Below are 13,632 nucleotides of genomic sequence, written 5' to 3' on the forward strand. Positions count from 1 at the left end.
TATATATATATATTGTTAAAATCAAACAAATTTGGCAGATCTGGTTGCAGATTTTGTCTCTAAAGCCTTTAGAATTGTGAATACAGTCCTGGAATATATCATAGTCTAAAAGATAGAAACAGTATAAAATAAATGTATGCAGAAACTGACGTTTTTATGTGAATTCTATACGTAAATGAGAAATATTGCTTAAATATAGAGAATCCTGCAGTATAAATTACAGATATTCAATTATGAATTATATTTTAATGAGATCAATAGATGAATGAACAAGCAGTCCTGGACTGACTCACTGGTGAACAGTGAACAGGTGAATCCCTTGGTGGACCCCTGAACCAGGTGGGCATTCAGCTCCCCTGGCATGACACAATGCACTCAATGTATTCATATGGATACTCATTGTACATCATCTCAGGTACACTATGTGTCTATACATACCTCCCAATTTTTGAATAACAGAAAGAGGGACAAAATGTGCAGCGCGCATAGCGTGCCGTGGTAAATTTAGATCCGCACCACTTTTATGTTGACTCCGCCCATTCCCATTCATTTTCCATGTGCCCCCACACAGTATAATTCTCCTACAATCACCAGTACATTACATGTCCCCACATTGTAATTTTCCCTTCCAACTGCCCCACAGTATTAAGTCCCTCTCCTGGTGACCCAGTTTAGACATGAAACTGGAGCAGCTGGAGGGGGACATTAGAAATGGGGGTAGTTGGAGGGGGACAATAAATTAATGGAAGATGAAGTGGGACATTAAACGGGGGGCAACTAGAGGCGTACATTAAACTCAGGCAGCTAGAAGCCAACATTAAATCGTTGGTGTAGCTTGAGGGGGACATTAAGCTGGGGGCAACAAGAGGCGGACAGGTCCCCCTCCAGCTACTCCCAAGGTTTAATGCTCCCCCCAGTTGTCCCCAGTTTAATGTCCCCCAGTTTAAGTGCCCCCTTCATCTGCCCCATTTCATGTCCCCTCCTCCATCTCTGCCCCCGATTTCTTCTACCACCTTCATTTCTCCCTCAGTTTCATGTCCCCCCTCCATCTCTGCCCCTAGTAGATTGACAAACACACACAGACATACACACACACACAGACACACACATGCAGACACACACACTCACTCTCGCTCTTTTTCTACCCATCCTGCATCTCACATCCCCCCTACCTTCTCAGTACCTTACACGCATCTCTTCATGTCTTCACTGCACGGGACACTGACATGCCCACCTAGTCACGTGACCGTGTGATGTCACACAAGGTCCTTGAACCATAGTGAAGCGTTATAAGAGCAGGCGGTGATCGGAGGAAAATTTTTCAGTAAAACAATAAAGGGACATAGTGGGACATGTAGGGAGCTGCGCGGGACTGCGGGACAGGGGTATGAAAGCGGGACTGCCCCGCCACTTGGGAGGTATGGTCTATATAATATACCAGTTAGATTATTATGAAAACTACACAGTTCAATTTTATATACTGTAGACACATTGAGTAGCTGAGATGACATCTAGGTACAGAGTTAGGCCAAACGGTATTTTTTCTGCCTTGGGCCCCCTCTTCTCAATCACAATACATGGACCCCAATAACCATGTATACTGTTGTGAGGGAACATATCTCTGGAACACAAGGCTAAAAGGGCCCTAGGTCAAGGGAAGAGCCAGGCAGCAGGCTACAGACAGAACTCCAGGACAGAAACCGTCAGCAACAACGGCTAGGCAGCAACTTACTGCTGTAAAATAAATGTAAGTTGGTGACATTTTAGATGTTCGTGAACAAATGTCAAGTAATATTTGTATGTAGCTGTATAGTGAGCCCCAGAATAAATTTTAATGGTGGGCCCTAGGCACCTCAGTGTGATACTGCAGGGGCCACTAAGGGACATAATACTGTGTGAAGGGCCACTATGGGGTATAATGCTGTGTGCAGGGGCCACTAAGGGACATAATACTGTGTGCAGGGCTTACTAAGGGACATAATAGAGTGCAGAGGAGGGGGTCGGTCGAGGTCTTCGGTGTCGGTTGGGGGAGGGGCCCATGTCAAAAGTTTGCCACGGAGCCCCGCCATTCCTAATTACGCTACTGCTTAAATGTCAGTGTAAACATGTATTGAGATGGACACATTCTGTTGTCATAGCTGTACTTCTAGCCGAACGAAAGAATGCTAACAAAAGTTAATTTAGTTCTAAGCCATGTTTAGCGTAAAACATTTTGAGAAGGTCAGTGTTAGGTTGACAAACTTTGGTTTGTTTTCTCCAGGGGTACCTGCCATGTCTCTGATGTAAATGCATACCTCAGGCTATGCTGTAGATAGACGATACATTGTGTGATAACAGCCTAATGGGGTATTTTACAGTCATTTTTACTTGAGTCTGGGGTACTTGGTTTAGAAATACTACTCTAGGAAACTTGACCAAGTACCAAGTCAGATTAGTTTTTAAATTAGCTTATAGGCAGATTTAGAGACAAGCTACAACGTGGATAGAGATAAGCATATAATATCCAAGAACATAGGCATTAAGGAATAAAGACACTCTGACCTGGTTACAAAGTCATTCATTACAACATATAGAGAGACTTTACACAGCTAATAGCCAATATTCAAAATGACTTTGGGATTCACCTTAGGAGGTCGTGGAGGGAACATTTTAGAAAATCTGCACATTAAGTATTACAGCTTTGCTCAAAGTTGAATAAAGTACATATAGTGATAGTAATAAATTAAATTAAGCAAATATGAAAAAATATGTACTTATGGATAGTGCTCAGAATTGACTACAAAACTGTTCACATGATATGTTATAATGTCTAATAAGTGGGGATCCCACTTTTGGGAACAACAATTTTCGAGATGGGAGATAGGGGACACTTGATTTCTGTCGATTTATGTCCTTCGTTACATATGCCATAAACACTTTAGATAGAATTATCCTTCAAAGGGATTTTATGGTTTAGAGAACCCATAGTCAGATCTCCTATTAAGGAATTCGAGCTTATGGTTGCGCATGGTGGAGGTGGTTAAAGAACAAATAAATACTGAGCTCCAGCCATAATTCTTCCAAATGTTGTGTGGTAAATCTGAGCATGTGGCTTTCTATATCGATATTGGTTGACAAGTACATGTCATAAAACAATTCATAAAAAAAAAAAAGTCGTTTAAGGCACACTTACACAAACCAGTAATTCTATAGATTCAGCCTATTATCTTATACATTTTCTCCTCAGGGCTCTATGAATTGGTGAAGTAAATTTGTACAATCCCTATGAACAGCGATGTCTTTGTAGAGGTCCGGCAGCAAGGCCAGGCTTATCGAGAAGTTATTACTTGTGATTACAAGTTAATTATGGGCACTCTAATACCACAAGCAACTTGATAATTGATTTATGGACAGTTCTCAGCACTTACTACATCTCCTGCTAATATTCCTATGAGGCACCCTAAGATATAAGGATTCCATTTCTCATGTAAGATGAGATAAAAGGAGAGCTTGGGCAGTAAGTGGATTACAAAGTAATGGAGGTAAATCTGAGACCACAGGTCCCGATCTTTATAATTACTGCTAAATCTTGTTATCTACTGAGAAAGATCATTACTTATCACTTCCCTGCTCATGAATCCCCAGAGAATCAGTACAAGACTCTCAAAGAGACAGAAATGGAGAGAGGTCCAAAAGTAGGAAAACTATGGAACAGAGATGGAAAGATACAGAGAGGAGAAGAGAAAACAGTGATGGATAGATGGTAATAAATGGATAATACAACCCTGGATCATGTGAGAATGCTAATTGCAAGAAACTAAATAGAAGAATGAGATGTAAATATAAAAGACGGAAGCTGCAAGGACTGACAATATACAGAATACAGTTTGAGATACACGTATATATAAAATCAAGAAGGCATTAAGTTACAGTAAGTACAGTTAAGGGCTAAGAACAAAGGTTTTCCATTGTCTATGAGAATGTGACGTCAGTTAACGCTGGTGGTCCATTATTGAGTGTCTGGTCCTTGATTCCATCTGTCCAATTTCTCTGAAGCTAAGAGTCCAGCCCAAGCACTGACCCTATAACTTTCCATTCAATGGAGAGAACCAGTATTTATTCCACTACTCATATATATTCCTGAGTCCCACAAAAAGTATTAGGCCTTTAGAGAGAATCTGAAGCTCTCTATGTAACGTCAGCTTCCAGGTGGGGGCTCTGACCCATCACTCCATGATTGCTTTTGCTGCCCCTGTTGATGGGAGAGACTTTCAGTCGTGGGACTACTGTCTTTGTATGGAGGGTCATGATTGGTGCAGAGAGATTCGGAGGTAGCAGGAGAGTCCTGGGGAGAGCTGACCGTGGTAATTGTTGCAGTATGCGTCTCCTCCAATTTCCAAACCTTTAAAAGGTAAATCATAATTGGTACTGTTAGAAAATATATGATGAAAACTGACATCCACAAAGTGTTTATACAAAGCAGAATAATGGCCCTATATGTGTGGGTTCAGTAGGATAACAGACATTTAGAGTTGGGGCCTGGCATCTCAATGGAATGGAAATTGCAGTGAAATCTGCAAGCAGAAGGAGCTGAGAAGATTGATATATAGTTTAGTAGGAAAATATTCATAATAACTTGTATTTATTAACTTATATATTTGTTCTTTCTATACTTAAAAGTGGGGGTGGTCCTATCAGTGACTGACAGCCCCTCCTCTAGCACTGTGCACACTGATAGGACCATCCACATGACTGCTTCTAAGCATAGAAATAACACAGAAATAAATTAGTAAATACAAGTTATAGTGAATCTTTTCCCATAAAACTATTTGTCAATCTGCTTAGCTCCTTCTGCTTTGTAGCTGCCTGCAAGTTACACAGAATTCTCCATGGGTCAGGCTCCATTTTTAAACCAAATAGCCAAACCCACTGGCGCTTTTATTGAATCTTCCATTTTAAGTACATTTACAAGGAAAGGGAGTTCTGGACTATAGACTGGTAAAGTAAATGTTCAGATCTACAGGTATTCTCTGGTTGTATGTACCATGTCTGAACACAAACATTTCAATTAACTTAATCATAGTAAAAATATTCCGCGGCTGTAATACTGCAGCTAGCTCTAGTCATTAGACTTGGGGTCAGGATAGCATTTGGGGTCATAATATAGTCCGTATGATATGGCTGTAATATGGCCATCTGAATAAGGCTAAGCCAATAACATGGGTCTTGAATGAGCTAACCATGAAAAAGATTGTTGAACTTGGCTTGACCAATTATTTGGCTTTCAAATTGAGGAATTTTTTTCTCTCTATACATATCTATATTGATAAGATTTTTGTCTACCATATTGTGCTTCAGGATCTTATTTCAGGGGCAGTTTCACAAAAAAAAGTCACAATTCTATCAACCATTGTATACATGTAATATCTTTACCTTGTCATATTTTCTGAGACTGTACATGTGGTCTTTATTCATGAAGGTCAGTAGGATCCAGTCACAGAACACAGAACCCTAAAGGGATAAAGAAAGACAAGCTCAGTGCAGTTCCTTGAAAAAAAAAAATAATAATAATAATAATAATAAATAATAATAATGTGGCCACAGTAGGCCACAGGAGTCATTACCTAAAAAGGTTCCATGTGGCTCCAAACCCTGAGCTGAATGCCTTCTCATTCACAATTTAACAATTTTTTACATTTTAATACAAAACAAACACACAAACATGAATTGAGGGAATACAAAGCCTGATCCACAATACTGAAAATGGCACTGCCAATAGGACAACTCCTTGAAAAGCTCTACTCATAAAGTATAAGCTTTCAGTCATTACCGTATACCTCCCCATGCAGGGGCAAGATACATTTACAAACTACATTACAAAGAATTAATGGTAATCTGGGCTATTTGTGTGAGCTACTGGCTACCAGGCATGTAGGTAATAGAAGTCTTAGGTGTGATACTTTACACTGAAAGAGGCCTTCAGCGAAAGGTTTGCAAAAGCAAAAAAATATACAGGACACCAAGCAATACACTAAGTGTCGATCCATTGGAAACTGGATGTGAACAAATTGGTGCAGGAAAGAAATATAGGACCAGGAAAATGCCACAACAACAAAACGGTGCATTAGTTGCCCCAAGGCTAGAGTGGCAGCAGCTACCAAATGGACACTGGAGGATCGGGCATACTCAGGCAAACAAGATACAAAAGAGCATGAACAGTAGACCGTACTCTTTGGTCAGACGTAAAAGAAACATCTGAGGGTTTTCACTTGAACCTTTTATTGATACAGTGGTACAACGCTTTTCAGGATGAATCTGCCCTTTCTCAAGTGCAAAAACAGTGAATGGATGGGACCTCCACCATGAGCTCTTACATGTGTTTCGTCCCTGGCTTCCTCAGGGGGCTGCCCGAAACACATTGTGCCACTGTATCAATAAAAGGTTTGAGTGAAAACCCTCAACTGCTTCTTTTGCGTCTGACCAGAGAGCGCGATCTACGGTTCAAGTTACTTTGTATCTTGTTTGCTTGAGCAACAGTTTGTCCATGTCTGATTTATATAAATTGTAAGAAGCATTTATTTTTCATTACAGAAAAAAAATGTAATGCATGTTGCCCCCAATAACCCTGCCAGGAACAAAAAGGAATGGTTTTAATTGTAGGGATTGTAATGTGATCTGTATATAATGTAATGTACATATCACCAAGGCCAAAATGACATATAAAGCTGTAAATACTGATATATTTGTTACACAAGTAGTGGAACATTTGCCATGCACAGTAATAGTGATAATAATAATGCACAGCAACAAAGATCAAGAGACAGTCAATACAGGGCCTTTATAACACATTGGTGGTCCCATTGAAAAGGTTTCATACGTGGGGCCTACCCATCACCACCACTTAGATATACAAATTATAATGACCCCTAGGCAGCCCCCACATAGTATAATACCCCTTAGTGGCCCTCACACAGTACAATGTCTCTGCGGTGGCATCACACATTAACCTGCCCCCCCCCCCCCCAGGTTAAGTTTAATCTGAAGAGACCCCATATAATAATTAATGTTCTGTTTCGGACATGTTTGGGCTGAACAAAATCTCTGAGTGAACCTCATAAGATGGATCTAATGAGGTTTGTCTCAAATACTCTCAGTGCCTCCTCAGACACTCACCAACAGGCCACCTTGGGCCTCATTGCAGATGTGGCCTTGGGATTGTCCCAAGGGGCCTCCTACTTGCATAGGACCTGGTGCAAGTGCACCATTTGCCCTATGGTTAAAGCAGCACCAATGTGAAGTGTTTAAAGTTTGATTTCAGAGCACAGAAGCCTTAAACAAAATACACCACCACGTTAAAAACCCTGGTACTAAGCTTGTCCCCTGTCACAGACTATAACTAGCACTGTAAAAAAGAATGCTGAGGTCTATCAGCGAAGGGCCTGAATGTCACTGCTTGTGAGAACATGGGTCCTCTTCCTGAGGTCTGATTGGCCAATCAGTGACTTTAGCACAGCGCCGGAATAGACTGGAGATAGCGAATGAAGCGGGAGGTGTGGGACAACACTGGAGTAACTCGGACAGGTGAGTATATATTTTGAGCCAGGACTCTATGGAGAGAGGAGGGGGAGGATGAGGCTGTTAATTGATTAAAACACAGCAGTCTCCCACTCACCGATCCATAGAATACATAAAAAGTTACTCAACTTAATAAATGGAAACTTATTTCTTAAATAAGATAAGAAAAATGTTTGTTTTTGTACCATGCTAGCCAGTGGGTAGGAAATATTTAAAAAAAAACTAAAAACTTGAGAGTCTTCAGTAGTTGATACCTTTTTTAATGGCTAACTAATAATGATGGTAGTTTACAACATTTCAAAGCTCCCAGCTTCTTCTTCAGGTATATCTAAAAACAATTTCTGAAGGATGCATATTTATGGACAAAAGGGACACATAGGAATAGAATTCTAGGAGGGAGGATAGAAGAAGGTTATTGGTTATACAACTAATCAACTAAACAATTCATCAGTTTGTGATGTTCTTAATAGGTCACATAGTGTCTTTATGGCAGGCTGTCTCAGTTCAGTGATTTCTATAGGATGCCATGAATCCATGTGAGAGATTCATCCCTCTCTCTCGAGAGAGAGAGAGAGAGAGAGTGTTAAATAAGGTCATAAATTTGTACTCATATGCGGCTCTATTTTGCGGCCGTGATTTTGCGGCGGCCGCAAAATTACGCCGTGTATACGGTACCGGCTCCCATTGAAAACAATGGGAGTGTATACGGCCCGCAAAAGCTCCTGCGGCGTCTATGTGCCACATTACGTGCCAAAATACATCGTGTGAACCCGGCCTAATAGTCTTCTGTAAGGATCTCACAGAAACAAAAGCTTTGAGGTGCAGGTCCTACTAGTCCAGTCCTACTAGACTTCTAGACATATTAAGCACTAAAACATCAATTGAAAACTAAATAATGTACTTACAACACCAATGGAGGTCAGGGCTGTGGCCAGGTTAATGATGGTGGGAATAAGACTAAACTTTCCAGCCTGTGTTATAAGAAAAGTTGGTCAATACCAAGTAACACCTAGCTTGTCAAGTTGTCAAGTTTTTTGGTTTTTTTTGTAGCGCTTGTAGAGTTTTTTTTTTTTTTTTTAAATATATTACATATGGAATAATCTAGATCTGTAATTTAATATCAAAACAATAAAGCTTACTAAGAATAAACATATTGCAGAAAAATCAATGTACATATTCAATAGACAATGACAATGCATACAGTGAAGGAAATAAGTATTTGATCCCTTGTTGATTTTGTAAGTTTGCCCACTGACAAAGACATGAACGGTCTATAATTTGAAGGATAGGCTAATTTTAGCAGTGAGATATAGAATACCAGAAATAAAATCCAGAAAATCACATTGTATAAATGTTATACATTTATTTGCATTTTGCATAGAGAAATAAATATTTGATCCCTCTGGCAAACAAGATTTAATACTTAGTGCAAAAAACCTTTGTTGGCGCGCACAGCAGTCAGACGTTTTTTGTAGTTGTTCACACGGCAGATATCTTTTGCTGATACAGTGCATCAGCATTCCGTCGTGGCATCCCACTCCTGATTAGACCCGAATGAATGGGCCTAATCAGGAGGGAACCTCGAGCCGTGGACGCCGCGGCTGACTCAGCTGGCGAATCCGTGGGAAGATAGGGTGTGTCGCTTCTTTTTCCCGCTACCTGAAAAAAATCGCTAGCAGGAAAAAAGCGAGGGACTCCCACTGAAATGAATGAGAGTCATCTTTGCAGGCAGATTTTGAAACGGTTTCTGCATCAAAATCCGCCTGCAAAAAACTTTGTGTGAACATACCTTAAGATAGGATGTATTGTAACTCAGGATCAGAAGTACATCTGCATCATATTTACATAATTATCCAACATAATACAGTGATTTGCTAATTTTTAGGCAGGAGTGGAAAAAGTAAGAATGTTTGAATAAAGTGTTAAAGGGCTTACCCAGACAAAACTGTACAACCGCTTTAACTTTTAAATCAGCCGTGGGCAGTAAAAAAAAAAAATTGCCATGACCACTGAGGCCAATTAGCGGCTTCAACGGAACTCTGGAAAAGACCCATTCAGCAAAAGGACCGGAACGTGCCAAAGGGCACTGGAGCAACAGGGACAGGAGAGTATGAATTTTTTTTTCAATGCCCCAGCTGATTTAAAAGTTAAAAGGGATGTCAATTTTCCCTGGATAACCCCTTCAACAGTTTATTTGTCGGTTGTCACTTGTACACAGTTTTTGAAGGAACTCAACAGGGAGGCTGTTCCAAACATCTGTGAGAACTAAGCACAAATTATCTGTAGATGTAGGCTTGCTCAAATCCTTCTGTCACTTCATGTAATCCTAGACAGACTGGATGATGTTAAGATCACAGCTCTGTAGTGGTCATATCATCACTTCCAGGACTATTCCTCCAAAAGACCGTCACACCAAATATTGATTTGGTTTAGATTTTTCCTATGGCGATTTACATAATTTTGTTGATAAAAAAAATAATCTATTATTGAAGGCAATCTTACTTTGCAGCATTTTTCGCACTTGCCTAAAACTTTTGCACAGAATGTATATTTTTATTAGATTGAATTATGCTATTAAACACTACCTGGTCATGCTTCTTAACCATATAACTCCATTTTATATGCTGTATAATTGTTTACCATGACCATACAGTGTTGGCCAAAAGTATTGCAAAAGTATTGGCACCCCTGCAATTCTGTCAGATAATACTCATTTTCTTCCAAAAATGATTGCAAGCACAAACTCTTTGGTATCTTCATTTATTTTGCTTGCAATGAAAAAACACAAAAGAGAATGAAAAAAAAAAGTCAAATCTTTGATCATTTTACACAAAACTCCAAAAATGGGCCAGACAAAAGTATTTGCACCCTCAGCCTAATACTTGGTAGCACAACCTTTAGACAAAATAACTGCGAACAACCGCTTCCAGTAACCATCAATGAGTTTCTTACAAGGCTCTGCTGGAATTTTAGACCATTCTTCTTTGGCAAACTGCTCCAGGTCCCTGAGATGTGAAGGATGCCTTCTCCAAACTGCCATCAAGAGATCTCTCTACAGGTGTTCTATGGGATTCAGGTCTGGACTCATTGCTGGCCACTTTAGAAGTCTCCAGTGCTTTCTCTCAAACCATTTTCTAGTGCTTTTTGCAGTGTGTTTTGGGTCATTGTCCTGCTGGAAGACCCATGACCTCTGAGGGAGACCCAGCTTTCTCACACTGGGCCCTACATTATGCTGCAAAATTTGTTGGTAGTCTTCAGACTTCATAATGCCATGCACACGGTCAAGCAGTCCAGTGCCAGAGGCAGCAAAGCAACCCCAAAACATCAGGGACCCTCTGCCATGTTTGACTGTAGGGACCGTGTTCTTTTCTTTGCAGGCCTCTTTATTTTTTCCTGTAAACTCTATGTTGATGCCTTTTCCCAAAAAGTTCTACTTTTGTCTCATCTGACCAGAGAACATTCTTCCAAAACGTTTTTGGCTTTCTCAGGTAAGTTTTGGCAAACTCCAGCCTGGCTTTTTTATGTCTCTGGGTAAGAAGTGGGGTCTTCCTGGGTATCCTACCATACAGTTCCTTTTCTTTCAGACACCGACGGATAGTACGGGGTGACACTGTTGTACCCTTGGACTGCAGGGCAGCTTGAACTTGTTTGGATGTTAGTCGAGGTTCTTTATCCACCATCCATACAATCTTGCGTTGAAATCTCTCGTCAATTTTTCTTTTCCGTCCACATCTAGGGAGGTTAGCCACAGTGCCATGGGCTTTAAACTTCTTGATGACACTGCGCACGATAGACAGGAACATTCAGGTCTTTGAAGATGAACTTTTAGCCTTGAGATTGCTCATGTTTCCTCACAATTTTGCTTCTCAAGTCCTCAGACAGCTCTTTGGTCTTCTTTCTTTTCTCCATGCTCAATGTGGTACACACAAGGACACAGGACAGAGGTTGAGTCAACTTTAATCCATTTCAACTGGCTGCAAGTGTGATTGTTATTGCCACCACCTGTTAGGTGCCTCAGGTAAGTAACAGGTGCTGTTAATTATACATATTAGAGAAGCATCACATGATTTTTCAAACAGTGCCAGTACTTTTGTCCACCCCCTTTTTTATGTTTGGTGTGGAATTATATCCAATTTGGCTTTTTGACAATTCTTTTTGTGGTTTTCCATTGAAGACAAATTAAATGAAGATAATAATACCAAAGATGTTTTGTTACTCTGAGCTAATTGTGGCAGATCTCTGCCTTTAGTCCTATTAATGTACGGCTGAATTCACACGGAGTAAAGTGGAAGAAAATGAGTATTATCTGACAGAATTGCAGGGGTGCCAATACTTTTGGCCAACACTGTAAGTCCCTACATGACCGTCAAGTCCACCATTCCTGTGTTTGCTCACTTTTGGCTGGGGCTCCACATGGTGTAAATGCTGTGGAAAAAAATGTGGCATTTTACAGTCATTGCAAAGTGGATGAGATTCTAGCGAACCCCACCTCCACTTTGCAGTAAAATCTGCTCAATAGAAATGCTGCGATTTCCAAAAACGTTGCGACTTTGGAAATCGCAGCATTTCAATTATACCAAATGAACCACCGCCAGTTTTCCTATAGGTGTAATGGAAGCATAAAATCTGCAGAGGAAACCTCTGCAAACTCTTTGCTAAACGCTGAGGGAAGAACCGCGTTGCGTTACCGCTACAGTTTTTCCTGCAGCGCTTTTTTTTTGCTGCAGGACACTATGAGGGCCCTTAGCCTAATATGTACGTTTTGTTACTCTGAGCTAATTGTGGCAGATCTCTGCCTGTAGTCCTATTAATGTACAGCTGAATTCACACGGAGTAAAGTGGAGCGCGATCTGGCACGTATCTGGCACATATACGGCGTGTCAGAGTTTGGGCGCTCAAAAAGATCCCATTGATTTAAATGGGGTTATGAGCGTATATGCCGTGTAAATTTGCACCTGTAATTTTGCGGGCACAAAATTACACGGCGTACACACTTGTAACTCCCATTGAAATCAATGGGATCTTTTTGAGCGCGCAAACTCTGACACGCCGTATATGTGCCAGATACGTGCCAGATCGCGCTCCACTTTACTCTGTGTGAATTCAGCCTACCTCTGTACAGATATACCGTGTAATGAATATAAGTTGTGTGACATTACCTGTCCATGCACAATGACATCAATACGGATCCCATAAACTTTTATCAGTGTTCGGGCCTCTGTACCATTCTTATTATAATACTTGGCAAACCTGAAAGTGATAAAATGTCAGGAAGGTCAGACAGTATTGAAAAACAACTGACAAAAAAAAATACACTTGCTCATGCTTACTTGTGACAGTTATATTGATTGTATATAACACACACACACATATATATATATATATATATATATATATATATATATCTATCACAGTCATCAGCTATATGATATTTTTTCTAACACTCTCTTACAGTTACAGATCTTAGCAGTGAAATGTAAAAAAAACAAAAAAACTTTGCAAGTCTTCAGTAGGTGATACCTTTTTTAATGGCTAACTCATAATGATGACAGAATATGATGTTTCGAAGCTTCCTCTGAGCTCCTTCTTCAGATATATCTAAAAACACCTTCTAGAGGCTGCATGTTTATAACTGGACACAGGGGTAGGATTACAGGAGGGAGGGGGGAAGAGGCTTATTACTATATACTTATAAAAACAAACAATCAATTGCCAGATCCCAAGTTATCTTAATGGCTGTCTTAATGATTTGTACAAAAAGACATAAACCCACGTGAGATGTTCATTCCATTGTCCAGCGTCTGGAATAGGGTCATGGCCTTGTACTCATAAATCAGTCGCTGTTTCCTTGATTTAAAGTTCCCTTTTAAGATCAAGATTTTCATGTCATTGATGATGTTATGCTCTTCCTGGCAGAAATGATTTGGCACGGGAAGATCAGTTCTCTGTTGTTTGTTTGTTTGTTGTTGTCTGTTGTAAATCAAGGAAACAGCGACTGATTTATGAGTACAAGGCCATGACCCTATTCCAGACGCTGGACAATGGAATGAACATCTCACGTGGGTTTATGTCTTTTTA

At 40.3% G+C, this 13,632-nt stretch overlaps 1 protein-coding gene across 1 annotated transcript in view; it reads right to left on the reverse strand.

The window, feature by feature from the left end:
* Nucleotides 1-4,177: 4,177 nt before the first annotated feature.
* The window catches only part of P2RX2 (purinergic receptor P2X 2), a 43,398-nt gene continuing 33,943 nt past the window's right edge, over nt 4,178-13,632 (reverse strand). Inside the window, exons 9-12 of the mRNA XM_075263041.1 lie at nt 12,714-12,804; nt 8,460-8,525; nt 5,413-5,490; nt 4,178-4,381 (exon numbers count right to left, since the gene is read on the reverse strand). Of these exons, the coding sequence (XP_075119142.1) occupies nt 4,178-4,381; nt 5,413-5,490; nt 8,460-8,525; nt 12,714-12,804 (439 nt within the window). The remainder of the gene's footprint in view (nt 4,382-5,412; nt 5,491-8,459; nt 8,526-12,713; nt 12,805-13,632) is intronic.

Source organism: Leptodactylus fuscus, chromosome 1 (genome assembly GCF_031893055.1).
Source record: "Leptodactylus fuscus isolate aLepFus1 chromosome 1, aLepFus1.hap2, whole genome shotgun sequence".
NCBI lineage: Eukaryota > Metazoa > Chordata > Amphibia > Anura > Leptodactylidae > Leptodactylus > Leptodactylus fuscus.